Here is a 15,003-nt window from a genome sequence, read left to right as displayed (position 1 = left end):
CAGATCTCCTACGTAATGCTGATCCACTTCCATACTTACTTCAAGTCACTCTTTAAAAAACCCTTTCCTCAGTAGCTTTTGGCTTAACCCCTTCGATCTCATCCCATACTGAAAGTAAAGACATGTGATGAACTGAATACACATTCCTCAGCTCAGGGGCACACCTTTCTGGGGTTTTTTTTGTTCTGTAAAAGTATTGTACTTTTTGAAACACATGTTTCAAACCATACTACTACTAGTAGTAAAAATATTAATTTGGCCTGGTTGAAAATTTAAATGTTTCCATACTAAGCCTCAAGAAAGCCCAGCTATCTACGGGGTGTGGAGGTTTGCTTCATTTGCTGATGCTGCTGAGAGTTGAGAACTACAGACCTGCATGAACCTGTTCCATGACTAGGAGATCTTGTGATCTTGCCCTACCAGTTGCAAAACCTCCCAGATAGGAAGGGGAAACTGTGGTACAGGCTTGGGCTCCCAGATAGTATTGAAGTATCCCAAAGGCTTGTACTGTACTAGCCCTAGAGCATCAGAACGAATAAGAGTTGCTGGGTGATGCCCTTATAAAACATGATGAAGGCACAACAGGAGAAAGCAGACTCTTATGGAAAATCAAATTTAAAAAACCTAATCTGATGATTCCAATAAGAGGTTCTTTTGAACTCAGTTCAAGGGAGGGAACATATAGCTGACCACTGCATGCACTTGCGGCAGGAATTCACTATTGTCTGCAGCTTCTTAATGACTTGTATATTAAATATACAAGCAGTGAAACAGATGCCTATAGAAGTGTTACATGTGTTGGTGCATATATGGTGCACAAGTATTTTTTCTATAGAGAAGGGATGTCTGCATTAATTCTATTAACTGAAAGGGATGCTTTTATCACCTGTGATTCATTGCACATGGAATTTTGCCTTCAATCAGGGCCTTCATTCCTTTTAAAGTTTGCTACTATGTCCACACAAACACATGGTCTAAGGCAAAGAGGTGTTATAGCTTTAAGAAGTAACATGGTGAAGTGGCAGAGGCCATGCTTTGAATTCATGATGTGCCAGGTTTGATCCTTGGATATAACCAGCCTCATATAACCAACATGCTTAACTCTAATTAATGCATGAAGGGGTTAAGACCATAGAGTAAGCTGTCCTGCCAGGCTTCGCTAGGTTACATGCCCTCATTGTGGAAGGAAGGGTTACCAAACTCTTTGCTCTTTTTCCTTTCCATCATGTGAACCCTACCAGTAAGGAGGTCAAAACTAGATGCTCCAACCTTAGACTGCCTGGCTTAAGCAAGCCATCTTTGTGTTTCTATATGAATAATTTAGAAATATTTACCATTTTGAAACTGCCTATCTTTTCTTGCTGCTGTATGGAAAGGCATATGAATCTGACCTTTGAAGAGTTTATAAGTACAGTGGTACCTCAGTTTTCAAGCGTCTCGGAAGCCAAACATTTTGGAACCCCAACTCCAAAAACCCAGAAGTAATTGAGGTTATTATTTAGCAGACAAAAAAAATGAGTTGGATACTCACTTTAGGAATCTGACTTGTGAATTCCTGAAAAAAGGACTCTACAAGGGACAAGTTGGTGAAGCAAAATGTTCGATAGATGTTTGTTCCAAAGACTTCCCAAAGGAGATTCTGGGATGATGCCGCCATGACTTCACAAATACCAGCTTTAAGGTTTCCTGCAGAAGACTTGTGCATCTGCATCTATAAAATAAATTTCCATACAAGAAGAACTGAAAATGAGGTGGTTGTTTCAATGTGTGAATGAACAATGGTTTCATCAAATTTTTTGAACAGCTACAATTGTTGGTGCAAAGGTTAGAAGATCACAATTGTTACACCCACGAGGCTAGCCAAAGGGCTCAGGGCACCAGAACTTGTAAGAAATCTAAATTGGGACTGTGAACACCACTACCCCACCCCCACCCATACTTCCCAGTAAAGGCATATGGAGCATTGCCTGTCCGACTGCCATGCCTAGAAGTGACTATAGTTTGCTTGCACATGCACACACTCAGGGATGCACACGTCTCTCTTAGACTTCATGTTTTATTTGGAAACCAGGAAGTATGAAAAGTATGAAGCTGCTACTAGCCCCAAACCCAGGCTCTTCTCAGAATGGACACTGAGATCCAGCACTGAAGGCCTTCTGGCGGTTCCCACACTGCGAGAAGTGAGGCTACAGGGAACCAGGGCCTTCTTGGAAGGGGCGCCCACCCTGTGGAATACCTCCCATCAGATGTCAAGGAGAAGAGTAACTCTTAGGAGACATCTGAAGGCAGCCCTGTATAGGAAAGCTTTTTAAGGTTTAGTGTTTCACTATGTTTTTATATATGCTGGAAGCCACCCAGAGTGGCTGGGGCAACTCAGTCAGGTGGACAGGGTACAAAATAATAATAATAATAATAATAATAATAATAATAATAATAATAATAATAATAATAATATTAGATGGGCTGTGGCTTCGTTTTTTCCTGGTGTGGTGGCAGCAGCAGCAACAATGGAGAAACAGAGCATATTTTAACTATGGATTCATATAAAAATATATATAAAAAAACAAAAAACAACAACTATGGATTCATATGAAAGGTGAACCAGGCATAGTCAAATCACATTCAACTGCACATCTATTTGTACCAGATCTCCGTGGAACAATCTAAAATAAGATCTGTTGCTATTTGAACATACCGAGATAGCAATTTTGGAAACTAGAAACATGCTTGCATTTTCTTATTGAAATAAACCCACGCACTAATATTACGTAACAAAATGATATTCCAAAGGTGATTTCATTAAAGCGAATATAGAAATTACCTCTCCCAGACTGAGAATCTTGTTGAGCAAGTTAATTCTGGCATGGCTGGCTGATGAGGAAATATTTTCAGCAATGCTGCTCAGATTGACTGTTGAATCAATTAGCCCTGCAATGATTTTAAAAAACATACAAATTTCAAATGCTGAATTTGCCAAAGAATGTGAGTTCATGACGCCTCCTACGTAAGGTAAACAGTGCCTCGGTTTGGCATGGATAAATGTAGCCGTCATAGTCCATTACTCCAAGCAGCAATAACTGGTAAGGCAGTTTGTGGTGCGAAACCAGTAGTAACCAGTTTGTTTTGGGAGAATCATGTTCTTGCCTTTGAATAAGGGAGCTGATGGTCACCACTGTCTGCACCATGCAATCATACAATTGCTAGCTAGCTGAACAGTCATCCCCTGCTGATTTCAGAAGCCTGAATCAAGGTACAGTAATTATCCAGCCAACAGCCGCACACTTGCACTTCCTTCCCAATGCTTCAAAGTAAAGGTAGGATTTCCCCTCCCATCGCAGACACCCTGACTTGCAGTTTTCCCCAGGGAACAGCCTCACGTCACGAGCCATCCAAGGTGTTCCCACAAAGATTCTAAAACAACTCCCATTCACTTCAGGGGGTTTCTTCTTCAGCAGAACTTCCTTTCTCCCTTAATGCCATTTTAAGCAAGCCTGTTACCTATCTGATATCAAACTGGACTATCGGAGCCACAAATTTTTATGGCTTAAAAAACCAATTTCCTGACTTTGTCGTAGTCCTGAACAAATTTTTAGGGCTCAGAAAACTGATTTTTCTGCCTTTGTCTGAATGCTGAGAAATTTCACTTTCACTTTCACTTTCTCTTTCTAACCAGCCAATGAGGATACGTGAAGAGAAGGAAGGGCACTTTAGTTTTGTGTGTCGAGGTCCCCAAGACACCCCAATAAAAACACAATTGACACATAATTTTTGTTTAAGGCTTTTGGCATAATTTTGGCCACAACTTTATTAAAATACAGAAAATGTGAGTGGTTGCTTAGGCAGTGCTAGCAGCAGAGGCAGCTGCCTCTTCCCCCTTCTCTCTCTCTCCCCCCCCCCCCCCCCCCGTTGCAGACATGGAAGGAGCAAGCAGGGTCAAAGTTGTTTGAGCTATTTCTAAGCAAATTTACTGAAATCTACACTTCCGACATGGGGTGCCATACGTCTGGACATTGTTTTGAACGGCCGAATCCCAACAATGCCTGGGAAATTCCAGATGTATGGCAACCCTAATAGGCACATACTTGTAACTATTCTCAATACTTTTAACTAATAAAGCACAATCATATCAATGACCTCCTGGGAATCAAGTCCTACTGAGCTTTTTGGAGCTTGCAGGACATGAGACTGCACACATATCTGGGAATAAGTCCCACTGAACTTCTGCATATACATGCATATAGGATTCTGCTGTTACTAAGATATCCTCAGCTGCTTAAAATAATTGCTTACTCACTCAAGTACCCATAGAAAACAAAGCAATTGTTTTAATAGAACTCGCCTGGGCCTTGTTCAAATACTTCTCCATGGTTATAACATTTATCTGCAGCTAAGAGAACAAGTTTGCTAAACTCTTAATAGAATCAAATAACCTACCCAATGAACCATTCTTGCTTTTGAGAACATCAGCACTCTGGGATGATGGATGGCTGTCCTTCTCCGGGTTAGCTGACCTTCTCCGTTTTCTGATAAGGAAAAAGGAGTGAGAAGAATCCTGCATCATCACTTATAGTTACCCCTTCACTGAAGCTCCTTGCATTAAACCACTCAGGCCAAGTTCCTCCCACCAAAATGTGAATTTCTTGATAAAGCACTGCCTTTATTTCAAGCAATGGGTTGTTGTTTTGTTTAAAACCATTCTGGAACCAGTCTTGATGTTATTTCCATTACGGACAAGCTATTTGCTTTCCCCCCGGTGGTCTTTCTCATAGGGTATGGCAAAAAGAGGATAGGGCCAGATCCAAGACTGCAGCTCCATCACAAGGTAATGCTGCAACCGTATAGCAGAAGCACCCAGGATGTTGCAGGTGCAACAGTTCAAGCACATGGCACATGGCAGCTCTTAACTGAGACAAATGCTGGTAGAAGTGAGCATGGTGAAAGGAAGACTGGTAATAACAGCAAGTCTAACCACAACCTTAATGACAAGATGCAGAGCCCCTGCAACCACAAGGTATCAGCAGAAGCCCCAAAATGTGCTAACCAAGACTCAACATGAGCATGCAGCCTCTAGACAGCAGTTCTCAACCTGTGGGTCCCCAGCTGTTGTTGGACTACAACTCCCATCATCCCTGAGCTCTGACCTTGCTGGCTAGGGGTGATGGGAGTTGTAGTTCAACAACATCTGGGGACCCACAGGTTGAGAAAGGCTGCTCTAGAAGGTTGCCATGAGAGAATCCGGCTCTCCAACTCTAAAGGTTTTGCCACTTCTGGGTTAAAACCTCGAGTGATTTGTTCATAAAAGCCAGGTGTGTAGAGGACAGTTTGGGAGATTTTTAATTCACAATTAACTCTCCTCTCATATTTCCTCACCTTTCTCTTTCAAGACCTTATAAGAATTTCTCATGAATCCTAAGTTAATTGACCAACACCACAAAATCAGAGTCAACCATGTGATGGTCCGCCACTCTCTTTGGTGTACACATTCTGTGTGACCTTAGGCAGGGATGCAGGGTTAGAGTATTGTCTAGGAGATTCTGGGTGAAGAATAGATGTAGCTCGGTGACAAAGCACCTGGTTTGCATGCAGAAGGCCTCAAGTTCCACCCCCAGCATCTCTAGGTAGGGCTGGGAATGTCTCCTGTCTGAAACCTAGGAGAGCGACTGCAAATCAGTGCAGACAACAGAGCCAGGTGGTCAGACTTGGGTAAGGTAAACTTCCTGTGCGTGGTCTACATCAAAATATTTCAAATCTTAAGAGAGTCTCAGAGGAGCAAGGAATGTGCTTGATAAAATTGATCACTTAGTTTTGCAGCAAGCTGATACTATTGTTATGTGTTTGTATGTGCCAGATCCCTCTGATCCCTGGATTCAGCAAGTGTTAAAAGCTAATCAAGCCCGGCTAGCTTCCTACAGTTGAGGGAGTTGTGGCGATTCAGAGAGCTATCTGCTAGCTCTGTGGGGATTGTTAATAGCCAGACAGATAGTTTGGGTCTATTACTCACTCCGGAGACAGAGTAATCTAGGATTTATCCTCAAGACACTTGGATCAAAGCCGTTTTTCTGTTGTCTGCACCTTGCACCTTGGACAGGAGCAAGGAAGAGCTGGCAAGCTAAGGAGCAATGCCAATAAAAGAATCTCACCCTCTCTTTTAAAAGCCCTTTAAAACATATTTGGTACAATGAAACTGTAATGAGAATCACACATCCCCTTTCCATCTGCTTGGGAAAATTTATAATTTGAAAATCTGTGAGTACTACCTTTTGTGGCTGAAAAAACAGAAAGGAAACTAATTGTTAAAGAGTTATAGCAAAGCAGACAGGCTGATTTCTGGTAGACAACAAAAATTAAATCAGATCATAGGAAATCCTCAATCCTTTTACTTTGTTTCTTGCCACTAAAGAACCGGGGAAATCAAAAGTGAAGCAGCCATAACTAGCCATGAGAAAGGAGGCAGACAAGAATCTGCTTTTGAAATAACACAGTTACAGCTGTAGAAGTCCAGGACTTTTAAGGGGGAACATTAAGGTGGATTTAATGTCTAATAAGATCTAGAACATTAAAAGCACCCAATGTGGTACCTTTGGATGACCCAGTGACTGTTGGTATTGTTCAGCAGTTGATGGATGAATAATTTAAAATGATCAGATCAATGTTTGATGAAGATGAAGGGAATGATGGGGGGGAAATGAGCCAGAGTAATATGAGGTCGAAAATGGAAATGGAAAGGAGGAATAAACAGAGGCTTCAGACCAAATTGATGAAATGTTGGCAGGACTGGATTAATAAATAATTAAACGGAAAGAAGCAGACGGTGATGCAGAAATGGAAATGGTTCCCACACAAGGATTTGGAGAAGTAAAAGATAAAATCACAAATGGTGATTTTGAGAATTATTTGAACTTGGTGCTGATAGAGTTGAGAAGGGGGGGAAAGATCTGGGACTTCAGTGCTGGCCTGTCTTTAGTTCTAGCAGAGAAAAAGTACTCTGCATGTGATCTGAATTCAGAGAATGATGGTATTAAAGTTATGGTACTCTCTCTGGAAAAAGACTGGAAAAAACAAAAATGAAAAGTGCTAGAGCAGGAGAGCAGGATGTCACCATAAACATAAACAAAACTGGAAATAGAATATAATAGGAAATAGAACTGAACATGCAGAACTGGGCATGAACAAGCAGATTATAACGGGAAGTAAAAATGGAATATTGATCTAATGTGTGATCACAATGGAGAGACTTTAACATGGATATGGATGTAAGAATTTAGTATTCTGCAATATGGAGTCATGGTGGTCAGAATTAACAGAGGTAAAAAAAATGGTTAACATAATTACATAATTACTTGGAAAAAGAAATGTAGGAAAAAGAAATGAATGATTCTGAGACACCCTGATTTAAAAGAAATATTGTTCAACAGAGAGTGGAGAAGATGGATGTTTGTATGGGCTGAAGGTTTAAAATAATTACTATATAAGAACATGGAAGTTCTCTTACACCTTTTGCTAATGTTTTACTTTTGTTTTCTTCATCTTACTCTTCTCTCTTTCTCTTTTTCCTTTCTTTATTTCTATTGTCTTTTTCACTTCTTTGTTTATTTCTAATTTTATTGTATTATGGAAAAATGATACTTTCTGTTGTTCATCAGGCAAGGGGTTTTCCCAGCTGCCTTGCCCCCACCCTCCAGTAGAAGAGAACTTGGCCCCCTTCTTATGTAACAAGAGGACTTACTCCCTTACCTGTTTATGGGTGATACGCCATTCAATTTTGGTAGCAGGTCTTCAGGTGTATACGGTGTGCTTTTGCACCTGGCATCTGAACTACAAAGCACAGTTTGAAGAAATGGAAAGAAACCTGCACTGGGAAGGTTCCGGGGGGCGAGATAACCTGGAAAGTAGGCAAGAAATAGGCATAAATCAGTATGGCTTGGTGGTATGCATGAGAATCAGTGAAAAATTACGCTCCATTTTTTATTATTAAAAGTTTCTGATAATGAAGAGAAGTAAAACAGAACCACGCATAGATTAGAAATGAAGGTTCTGACAGCAAATCTAAGTACAAAGAAGAGTGGTGTTTATTTCCAGCGGCCACCTTCAGGGGCAGAAGTAAACAAAGCCTTGTGCAGATGGCCAACCAGATCAAGGGGGTCAGACTTCCCAGCCCTGATCTCCATGCATTCAAGGCTCCACCTGGAGAGGGTCCTGCAGCTTAGGACCCCCTGTGCATGGTCTAGAGCCTGTCTTATAGAGAGTACAGAAGAAGTGCCCAGGTCCAGGATGAACAAAATAAATCAGGGAAGACTAGAAGAGGCAAGAGTGGATATAGCCACTCAGATCGTTCTAGAAACCTTTAAAACATATCATATACTATTCTTTGCTCATCGTCCTGCCAGACCTGCTCCTTGCCTTGCTGGCCTAGAAGGGCCAGGCCCTGACTGACTCCACTTGGCTGCTGAAAAGGCCAGAGGCCACCTTCGCTGTGAGTCCAGCAGGACCTGCTTCTCAGGGTACCTAGAGACACTTGGTGTGGGGTATTGTTTGGGGTTTTTTGTTGAGGTCAAGATTTAATTTTGGAGATGCTTAATTTTGTTGTTTTGGGTATTTTTAAGATTCATTATTGTTAGCCCTTATTATGACTTACGTAGGGATCACTTAATTTTATTGCATACCTATTGATATGTAATTTATTGGCTATTAAAACTTTTGTTACATTTTTGTGATTATGTAAATCTTTTCATGTTGTAAGCCGCCCAGAGCTTGGTTTAACTGTGGAAAGCCAGCATACAAGTAAACATTGATGATGATGATGATGAAGTGTAATGGACTGATGAGCATTTGGCATTCTGTTTCCCAGGTTACTTTATCCTTGCCTGGTTTTCTGGATGCAATGCACCAAGGTTTCCCCTCACTATGAACTCTATTACACCCCAGTGTAAACACTGACTAATTGGTGCACAGAAAAAGTATTCATCCAAAGTCATTAAAATCTATGTCTTTATTGTTGATATTTTAAATATGAGTTAATCCCAATCACACTTGTGGTGGTATGGTTTAAAGTGCATATCAGGTATGTGCTGAACCGACCTCCTCTTATTCACCTCTCTTTCTCCTGCAGTCTACCCTCAGCCAGCTCACTTTTGGTACTGGAATCTGGCTGGGAGCAACGGCAGATTTAGGGCAGTGCAAGTGCCCCACAAAGGACACCAAGACGAGGAGGCACACAATAATATATTTATATGGGGTACCTACTGAGAAGATCCATTAAAAAGCAACTGTACCAAAATGAATTATTGTGAAAATAAGACATCTTTCTGAGAGTTGCCAAATTTTGTCTTCACTCAGGATGCCATATTACCAAAGTCTATCCCTGCTGGGGGAAAAGTAAGGAAGGGGTGAGTTCACACTTAGATCGTACTCTCAATTGAGGAAAGCTCATGTGTAAATATTCAGATCTGCTAAGAGCTCATTTAGTTTAGCATAGTTGGCATGGTGTGGAGAAAAGCTTTTCTCCCTTGTCATACTAGAACTCCTGAACATCCAACGAAGCTGAATCTTGGAAGGTTCACGGCAGACCAAAAAAACTCCACCTTTGTTGCATGTAGTTAAACTGTTGAATTTGAGTCCACAAAAGGAAGCAATGGCCACCAGTTAGATGGCTTTGAAAGCATTTGGCCCAGCTACAACATAAATCTCTCCCATACCATTCTCTACAGCCACAACAGGCGCTGTAACTCCCCAACAGTTTGACTTCACCCCTGAAAGCACACTCCTCCTTTATTTCCCAAGACAGACAGGTGCCAACAAGGTAAATTCATGGAGCAAAGGACTATCAATGTCCACCAGCCACAATGACCACGTTCTGCCTCCACTGTCCCAGACTCTAGGCCTCTGAATGCCAGGTGCCGGGAATCCCAAATGGAGACGTTCTGCTTGCATGTTTCTCATAGACATCTGGCTGGCCACTGTGAGAACAGGATGCCGGCCTCTTCCAGCAGGATTCCTCTTATGACCCTTGAGAATTCAGCCAGAAACGACTTGTTTACTCCTCCATAGTCCTTGATATTAATAAAGGAGAGGACTGTGGGGTGTTAACTCTGCTTTAGAGTTGAAAATTACAAATGAAGTCTACCTATTAATTAATGACTGTTGGATAGCAAAGCAACAATGATTGCACAGTTGCCTTCCTGTTCTAGAAGTGGATTCTGATGTAATTAAAGTAACATAACATTAAAATGACAAAGCAGTTAATTAGTGCCTTCTTAGGGCAGAACAGCAGTCGTGGACAAAGGGGTTCAGAGACTGGAGAATAGATAGATAGATAGATAGATAGATAGATAGATAGATAGATGATGATAGATAGATAGATGATAGATAGATAGATAGATAGATAGATAGATAGATAGATGATAGATAGATAGATAGATGATAGATAGATAGATAGATAGATAGATAGATAGATAGATAGATAGATAGATAGATAGATAGATTAGATAGATAGATGATAGATAGATAGATAGATAGATAGATAGATAGATAGATAGATAGATAGATAGATAGAGATAGATAGATGATAGTTTATTTGCAGGTTTTCCTGATGGTGGTTGCAACAGACACCATGGGTGTTTGCTATTTATATCATGTAAGGACAGTAAGTTTTGTTTATGCAAGCATTTCTACTCCATCTTTCTGTCCCATGACTGAAAAATCCATATATACAATAAGAAAAATACAGGAAAACCCATTATTGTAGCCAACAAATAAAAGCAAAGAGTGTCCAATATGCAATCCCTGAAACAACAACAAGGAGAGAGTATAAAACTGGGGAAATTAAAATATATACAAAACACTCAAATGGCTTTAAATACAAAAAATACAGGAAAAATTAAAATTAAATCAAGGTTAAATGCAAAATTTTGTTCCATCAAAAGAAAAGGAACAGAATAGCAAGTAAGAACATAGCAGTTCATAGGAACATCAGTTTCAGATTCTCACAGCACAAAACATGTTTATTCAGAAGTCCCTCTGAGTTCATTGAAACTTCACAGAAAGTTTTAAGTTTGCAGTCTAAGGGAGGAATCTCTATCTATTTTGACCACTGAGGAGATTCCTTAAGGGCTGTCAGACCTCTATTTGAAGGAGGCCTCCAAGGTGGGGCACATGGTTCTTCCTCTCTCCATTTTATCCTCATAACAAGCATCACTCCTGAGTAGGGATGAGAATCTGGTCTCCCAAGTCTCAATCCAGCACTCAAAACTACTAGCAGTTGTTTTAAGTACGCTGATCCCAAGTAGGCCTGGGCAATGTATTGATACCTCACCCAGGGCCACTATGAGGGGCAGACTGTGATGGCAGCTTCACTCAGCAGTATATTGCGAGTGAAACCGCTGCCACTCCTGAGTTCCTCTACCACCAGTGCACCAAACCAGTGCACCAGTGCACCAAAAGAGAAACAAGCTGTGGCCGGGTGCTGGAAGCAGAGGGACTTAGGAGCGGCAGCAGTTAGTGATATACCGTGAAGCCACCATCCCACTCTGCCCTCATACCGATGCAGAAGGAGATACAAGCTACATTGGCAAGGCTGAGGAGTGTGCGACTGCCCTTGCCTCAGCCAAGCAGCTTCATGGAGCCCCTGACCCACACATGAGCCGGTGGTGGCGTGCAGGCTCCATGAAACTGCTCCATTGAGGGGCGCACGGTTGCCGCTCCCGTCAGCCGAGCAGTTAACGGAACACCCAGCCTGCCGCTGGCTCGTGTGAGCCAGTGGCGGGGTGGGGGCTCTGTTAAAGTGCTCCCTTCCCCCAGCTGAAGGAGCCTCAATGCTTCTCCTGCTCGCGTGCAAGCTGGAGAAGGATTGCGGCTACTCAGGGGAGGAGGGGGAGGCTTTGTGCTCTTTAGCTGAGCAGCCCCAATCCTTCTCCTGCTCTCATGCACGGTGGAGAAGGATGGGGTTGGTTAGATGGTGAGCATGAAGGTGCTTCCTCCCTGGCACTGTGAGGCACTGGGGTGAAACCACATTGGCAATCTCACCCTGATGCCTCAGCGCTGTGGTGGGAAGCAGGGTTTTGAACATTGCAATGTACCGCTAGATCATGATGTTTGCCTAGCAATACATTGTGATGTAGAAAACCTGACATTGTCCAGCCCTAATCCCAAGCACAGGGATGCGGGTGGCGCTGTGGGTAAAACCTCAGTGCCTAGGACTTGCCGATCGTCAGGTCGGCGGTTCGAATCCCCGCGGCGGGGTGCGCTCCCGTTGCTCAGTCCCAGCGCCTGCCAACCTAGCAGTTCGAAAGCACCCCCGGGTGCAAGTAGATAAATAGGGACCGCTTACTAGCGGGAAGGTAAACGGCGTTCCATGTGCTGCGCTGGCTCGCCAGATGCAGCTTGTCACGCTGGCCACGTGACCTGGAAGTGTCTTCGGACAGCGCTGGCCCCCGGCCTCTTAAGCGAGATGGGCGCACAACCCCAGAGTCGGACACGACTGGCCCGTACGGGCAGGGGTACCTTTACCTTTACCTTTAATCCCAAGCACAAAAGGCTTTTGTAGATTAAAATCAGCACACTGAATTGTGCTTGGAGATGCGCAAGCCTTAGGCGTCTGCTGTTCTGTAACTGCACAGCTATTCAGTGGCATAGCATGTGTTGCCAGAGTCTGGGACCTTGCAGGGGTGGGGAGGGAAAAGGATGGAATACGCATGCACATGCAACTGCCTAATTGCATCCACATCACACAGGAGATCATAGCCACAGAGATAAGAAAAGAGTAGTCGATCTGTTGTCTGTGGAGGTCACTTCCTGTAATGGCTTGGCTCTCCCACAGAAGCGAAGTGAGACACTGGTAGGAATTATCTCAGGTTTATTGCTCAAACACATAAATCACTCCTTCACTCCGTGTCTGACTCCAGGTTAGCAGTTGCTGAGTCTAAACTCTGCCCCTTCCTCTTCCTCCAACAGGTGAAAAAGCCCTTTCGCTCTTTTCCCCTCCTCTCACTGACCCTTTCACGCCTTCGAGTTTTGGGGCTATTTCCCTATTTCCGGCCTCTCTCCCTCTGTTTCTGAGCTGAAACGGTTAGTCTGTGTATCTCTGCTCTGGCCACCCTGTCCTTGTCCACTATGCTCAGGGATCAGGTCACTGTCGCCATCTGCTGCCTGCTCTCTGTTCTGTGTCAGGCGGCTAGGCTGGCCTTCCTCCTTCCCACATTCCAGGATTCTTATCTCTCTTTCTCTGGCCTCATTCCCAACCTCTATCAGCTCCAGAACGAAGCTAACACTTCCTGGTTCTCATGGAGAAGCTGTTTTCAACGGACCCGGTGACAGAAGCACACGCCTGTATTAAGGCAGCACCCAGTGTTGAAGTTTTGCACCTAACAATTTTGCACCCGGGTCAATGACCCCTATGCCGCTATTCAAGCAGACACAAAACCCCTCAGACAACCTGTTACTTTACAAATGCAGAGCTGAGATATCCCACATTGGTACTGTGAGGGTGAAACTCACCTTGGTCACTAGCAATGGAAAACATGGCAACAGACAATATGTTCTGGGTTCTGTCTAAGACTGAAAGCGCCATTGTTTGGGGATAGCCTTCCTCTAGCTAGTGTCCTCCAGGCTATTTATATTAGCTCTGCTCAGCATGGACAATGGTCAGGAATAATGGGAACTATAATCCAAACACCTGAGAGCATTAGGCTGGGCAACTCTGCTTTAGGAGGATAACACACTTAGGTAACACTAGCTATGGTTTTCTTCAGAGTTATTGATCACAAATGTTTGTTTTTAAGGGGTATTTTTTATCATTATTAGAATTGATTTTGATTTTCAAAGGAATCTTCACTTCCCAACATTAAGCAAGGGAGTATGTTCCTGATTAGATCTTTCTTTCCAAGCACCACAAACGCCTTCCCCTCCTTGCCACCACAGCGCTTGAACTGCCTTTCTGCCCACACCACCCAGATCAATTCCGCTTCCAAGTCATACGCAAATTTCTTCACTGATCTCTGGGATGCTGTGGAAGAAGCAGAGACCTACATTTCCCTCCCACTGCACCTCACACCCAGTGCTTCCTCCTGCGCAAAGTTTCTCATGCACCCCAGAAAGTCAGGTGCTCTTGCTTAGAGGCTGAGAGAAACAATCCCTCAAAAATGCTCCTTCACTCCTCCATTCTGGCACTTCTAATAATTTCAGGATCTGTTTTCTAGCATCTAGTAAAGTATGACGGATCTAAGAAATTAAAACTGGCTGTCAACTGAGGTTGAAAATAAAATTAGTGGAACTGAGCCTTCAAACACATCCCATTCTTAGTCCTGAAAATAATAAACTTTAAGCATGTTTCCCAAACCCTTATCTTCACAATGAGGCTTAGGGTCTAGTGCTCACTGAGACAGTAAATCTCCCTCTAGGCTGTACTATTTTAGAATGCAGGTGGACACAGAAAACTAGTCTTCTTCCTTTTTAATTTTTTATTTATGCATGTTCACAAACTTAGTATACACATCTTACATTTTCATTCTCTTATTTCTTTTAAAGGACTTCCAGCTCCACCTCTCTATGGTTCTTTTTCTTCTTCTTCTTTTTTGCTGCATAACCTTTTTATGCCACCCAATTAATTGTATATATTTGCAGTAGTGTTTTTGACTGCTGTTCATATTTCTAACCCTTCTTGGAAATTTATTCTTTGTTGTATCTCTTTAAATACATGGTAGTTTTCTATCTGTAGATCTGTAAGCTGGTATAGCCTAGGCACAGATGTACTTCTTTGTAGAGAGCAAGGTCCCAGTATTGCATTGCATAGCATTCAGAGCTGGCTCCATCATTAGGCAGAGCTAAGGGAGCTGGGCATGTTTAGCTTGGAGAAGAGGAGGTTAAGGGGTGATATGATAGCCATGTTCAAATATATAAAAGGATGTCACATAGAGGAGGGAGAAAGGTTGTTTTCTGCTGCTCCAGAGAAGCGGACACGGAGCAATGGATCCAAACTCCAAGAAAGAAGATTCCACCTAAACATTAGGA

The 15,003-nt window shown here is 42.8% G+C and overlaps 1 protein-coding gene across 1 annotated transcript in view; it reads right to left on the bottom strand.

The window, feature by feature from the left end:
- The window catches only part of ABCA12 (ATP binding cassette subfamily A member 12), an 89,507-nt gene extending 87,796 nt beyond the window's left edge, over window positions 1–1,711 (bottom strand). The window contains exon 1 of the mRNA XM_077919314.1: window positions 1,532–1,711. Coding sequence (XP_077775440.1) covers window positions 1,532–1,711 — 180 coding nt within the window. The remainder of the gene's footprint in view (window positions 1–1,531) is intronic.
- Between the last annotated feature and the right edge of the window lie 13,292 nt (window positions 1,712–15,003).

The sequence above is a fragment of the Podarcis muralis genome, chromosome 1 (genome assembly GCF_964188315.1).
Source record: "Podarcis muralis chromosome 1, rPodMur119.hap1.1, whole genome shotgun sequence".
Classification (NCBI taxonomy): domain Eukaryota; kingdom Metazoa; phylum Chordata; class Lepidosauria; order Squamata; family Lacertidae; genus Podarcis; species Podarcis muralis.
This window is presented reverse-complemented; position numbering and strand designations above follow the sequence as displayed.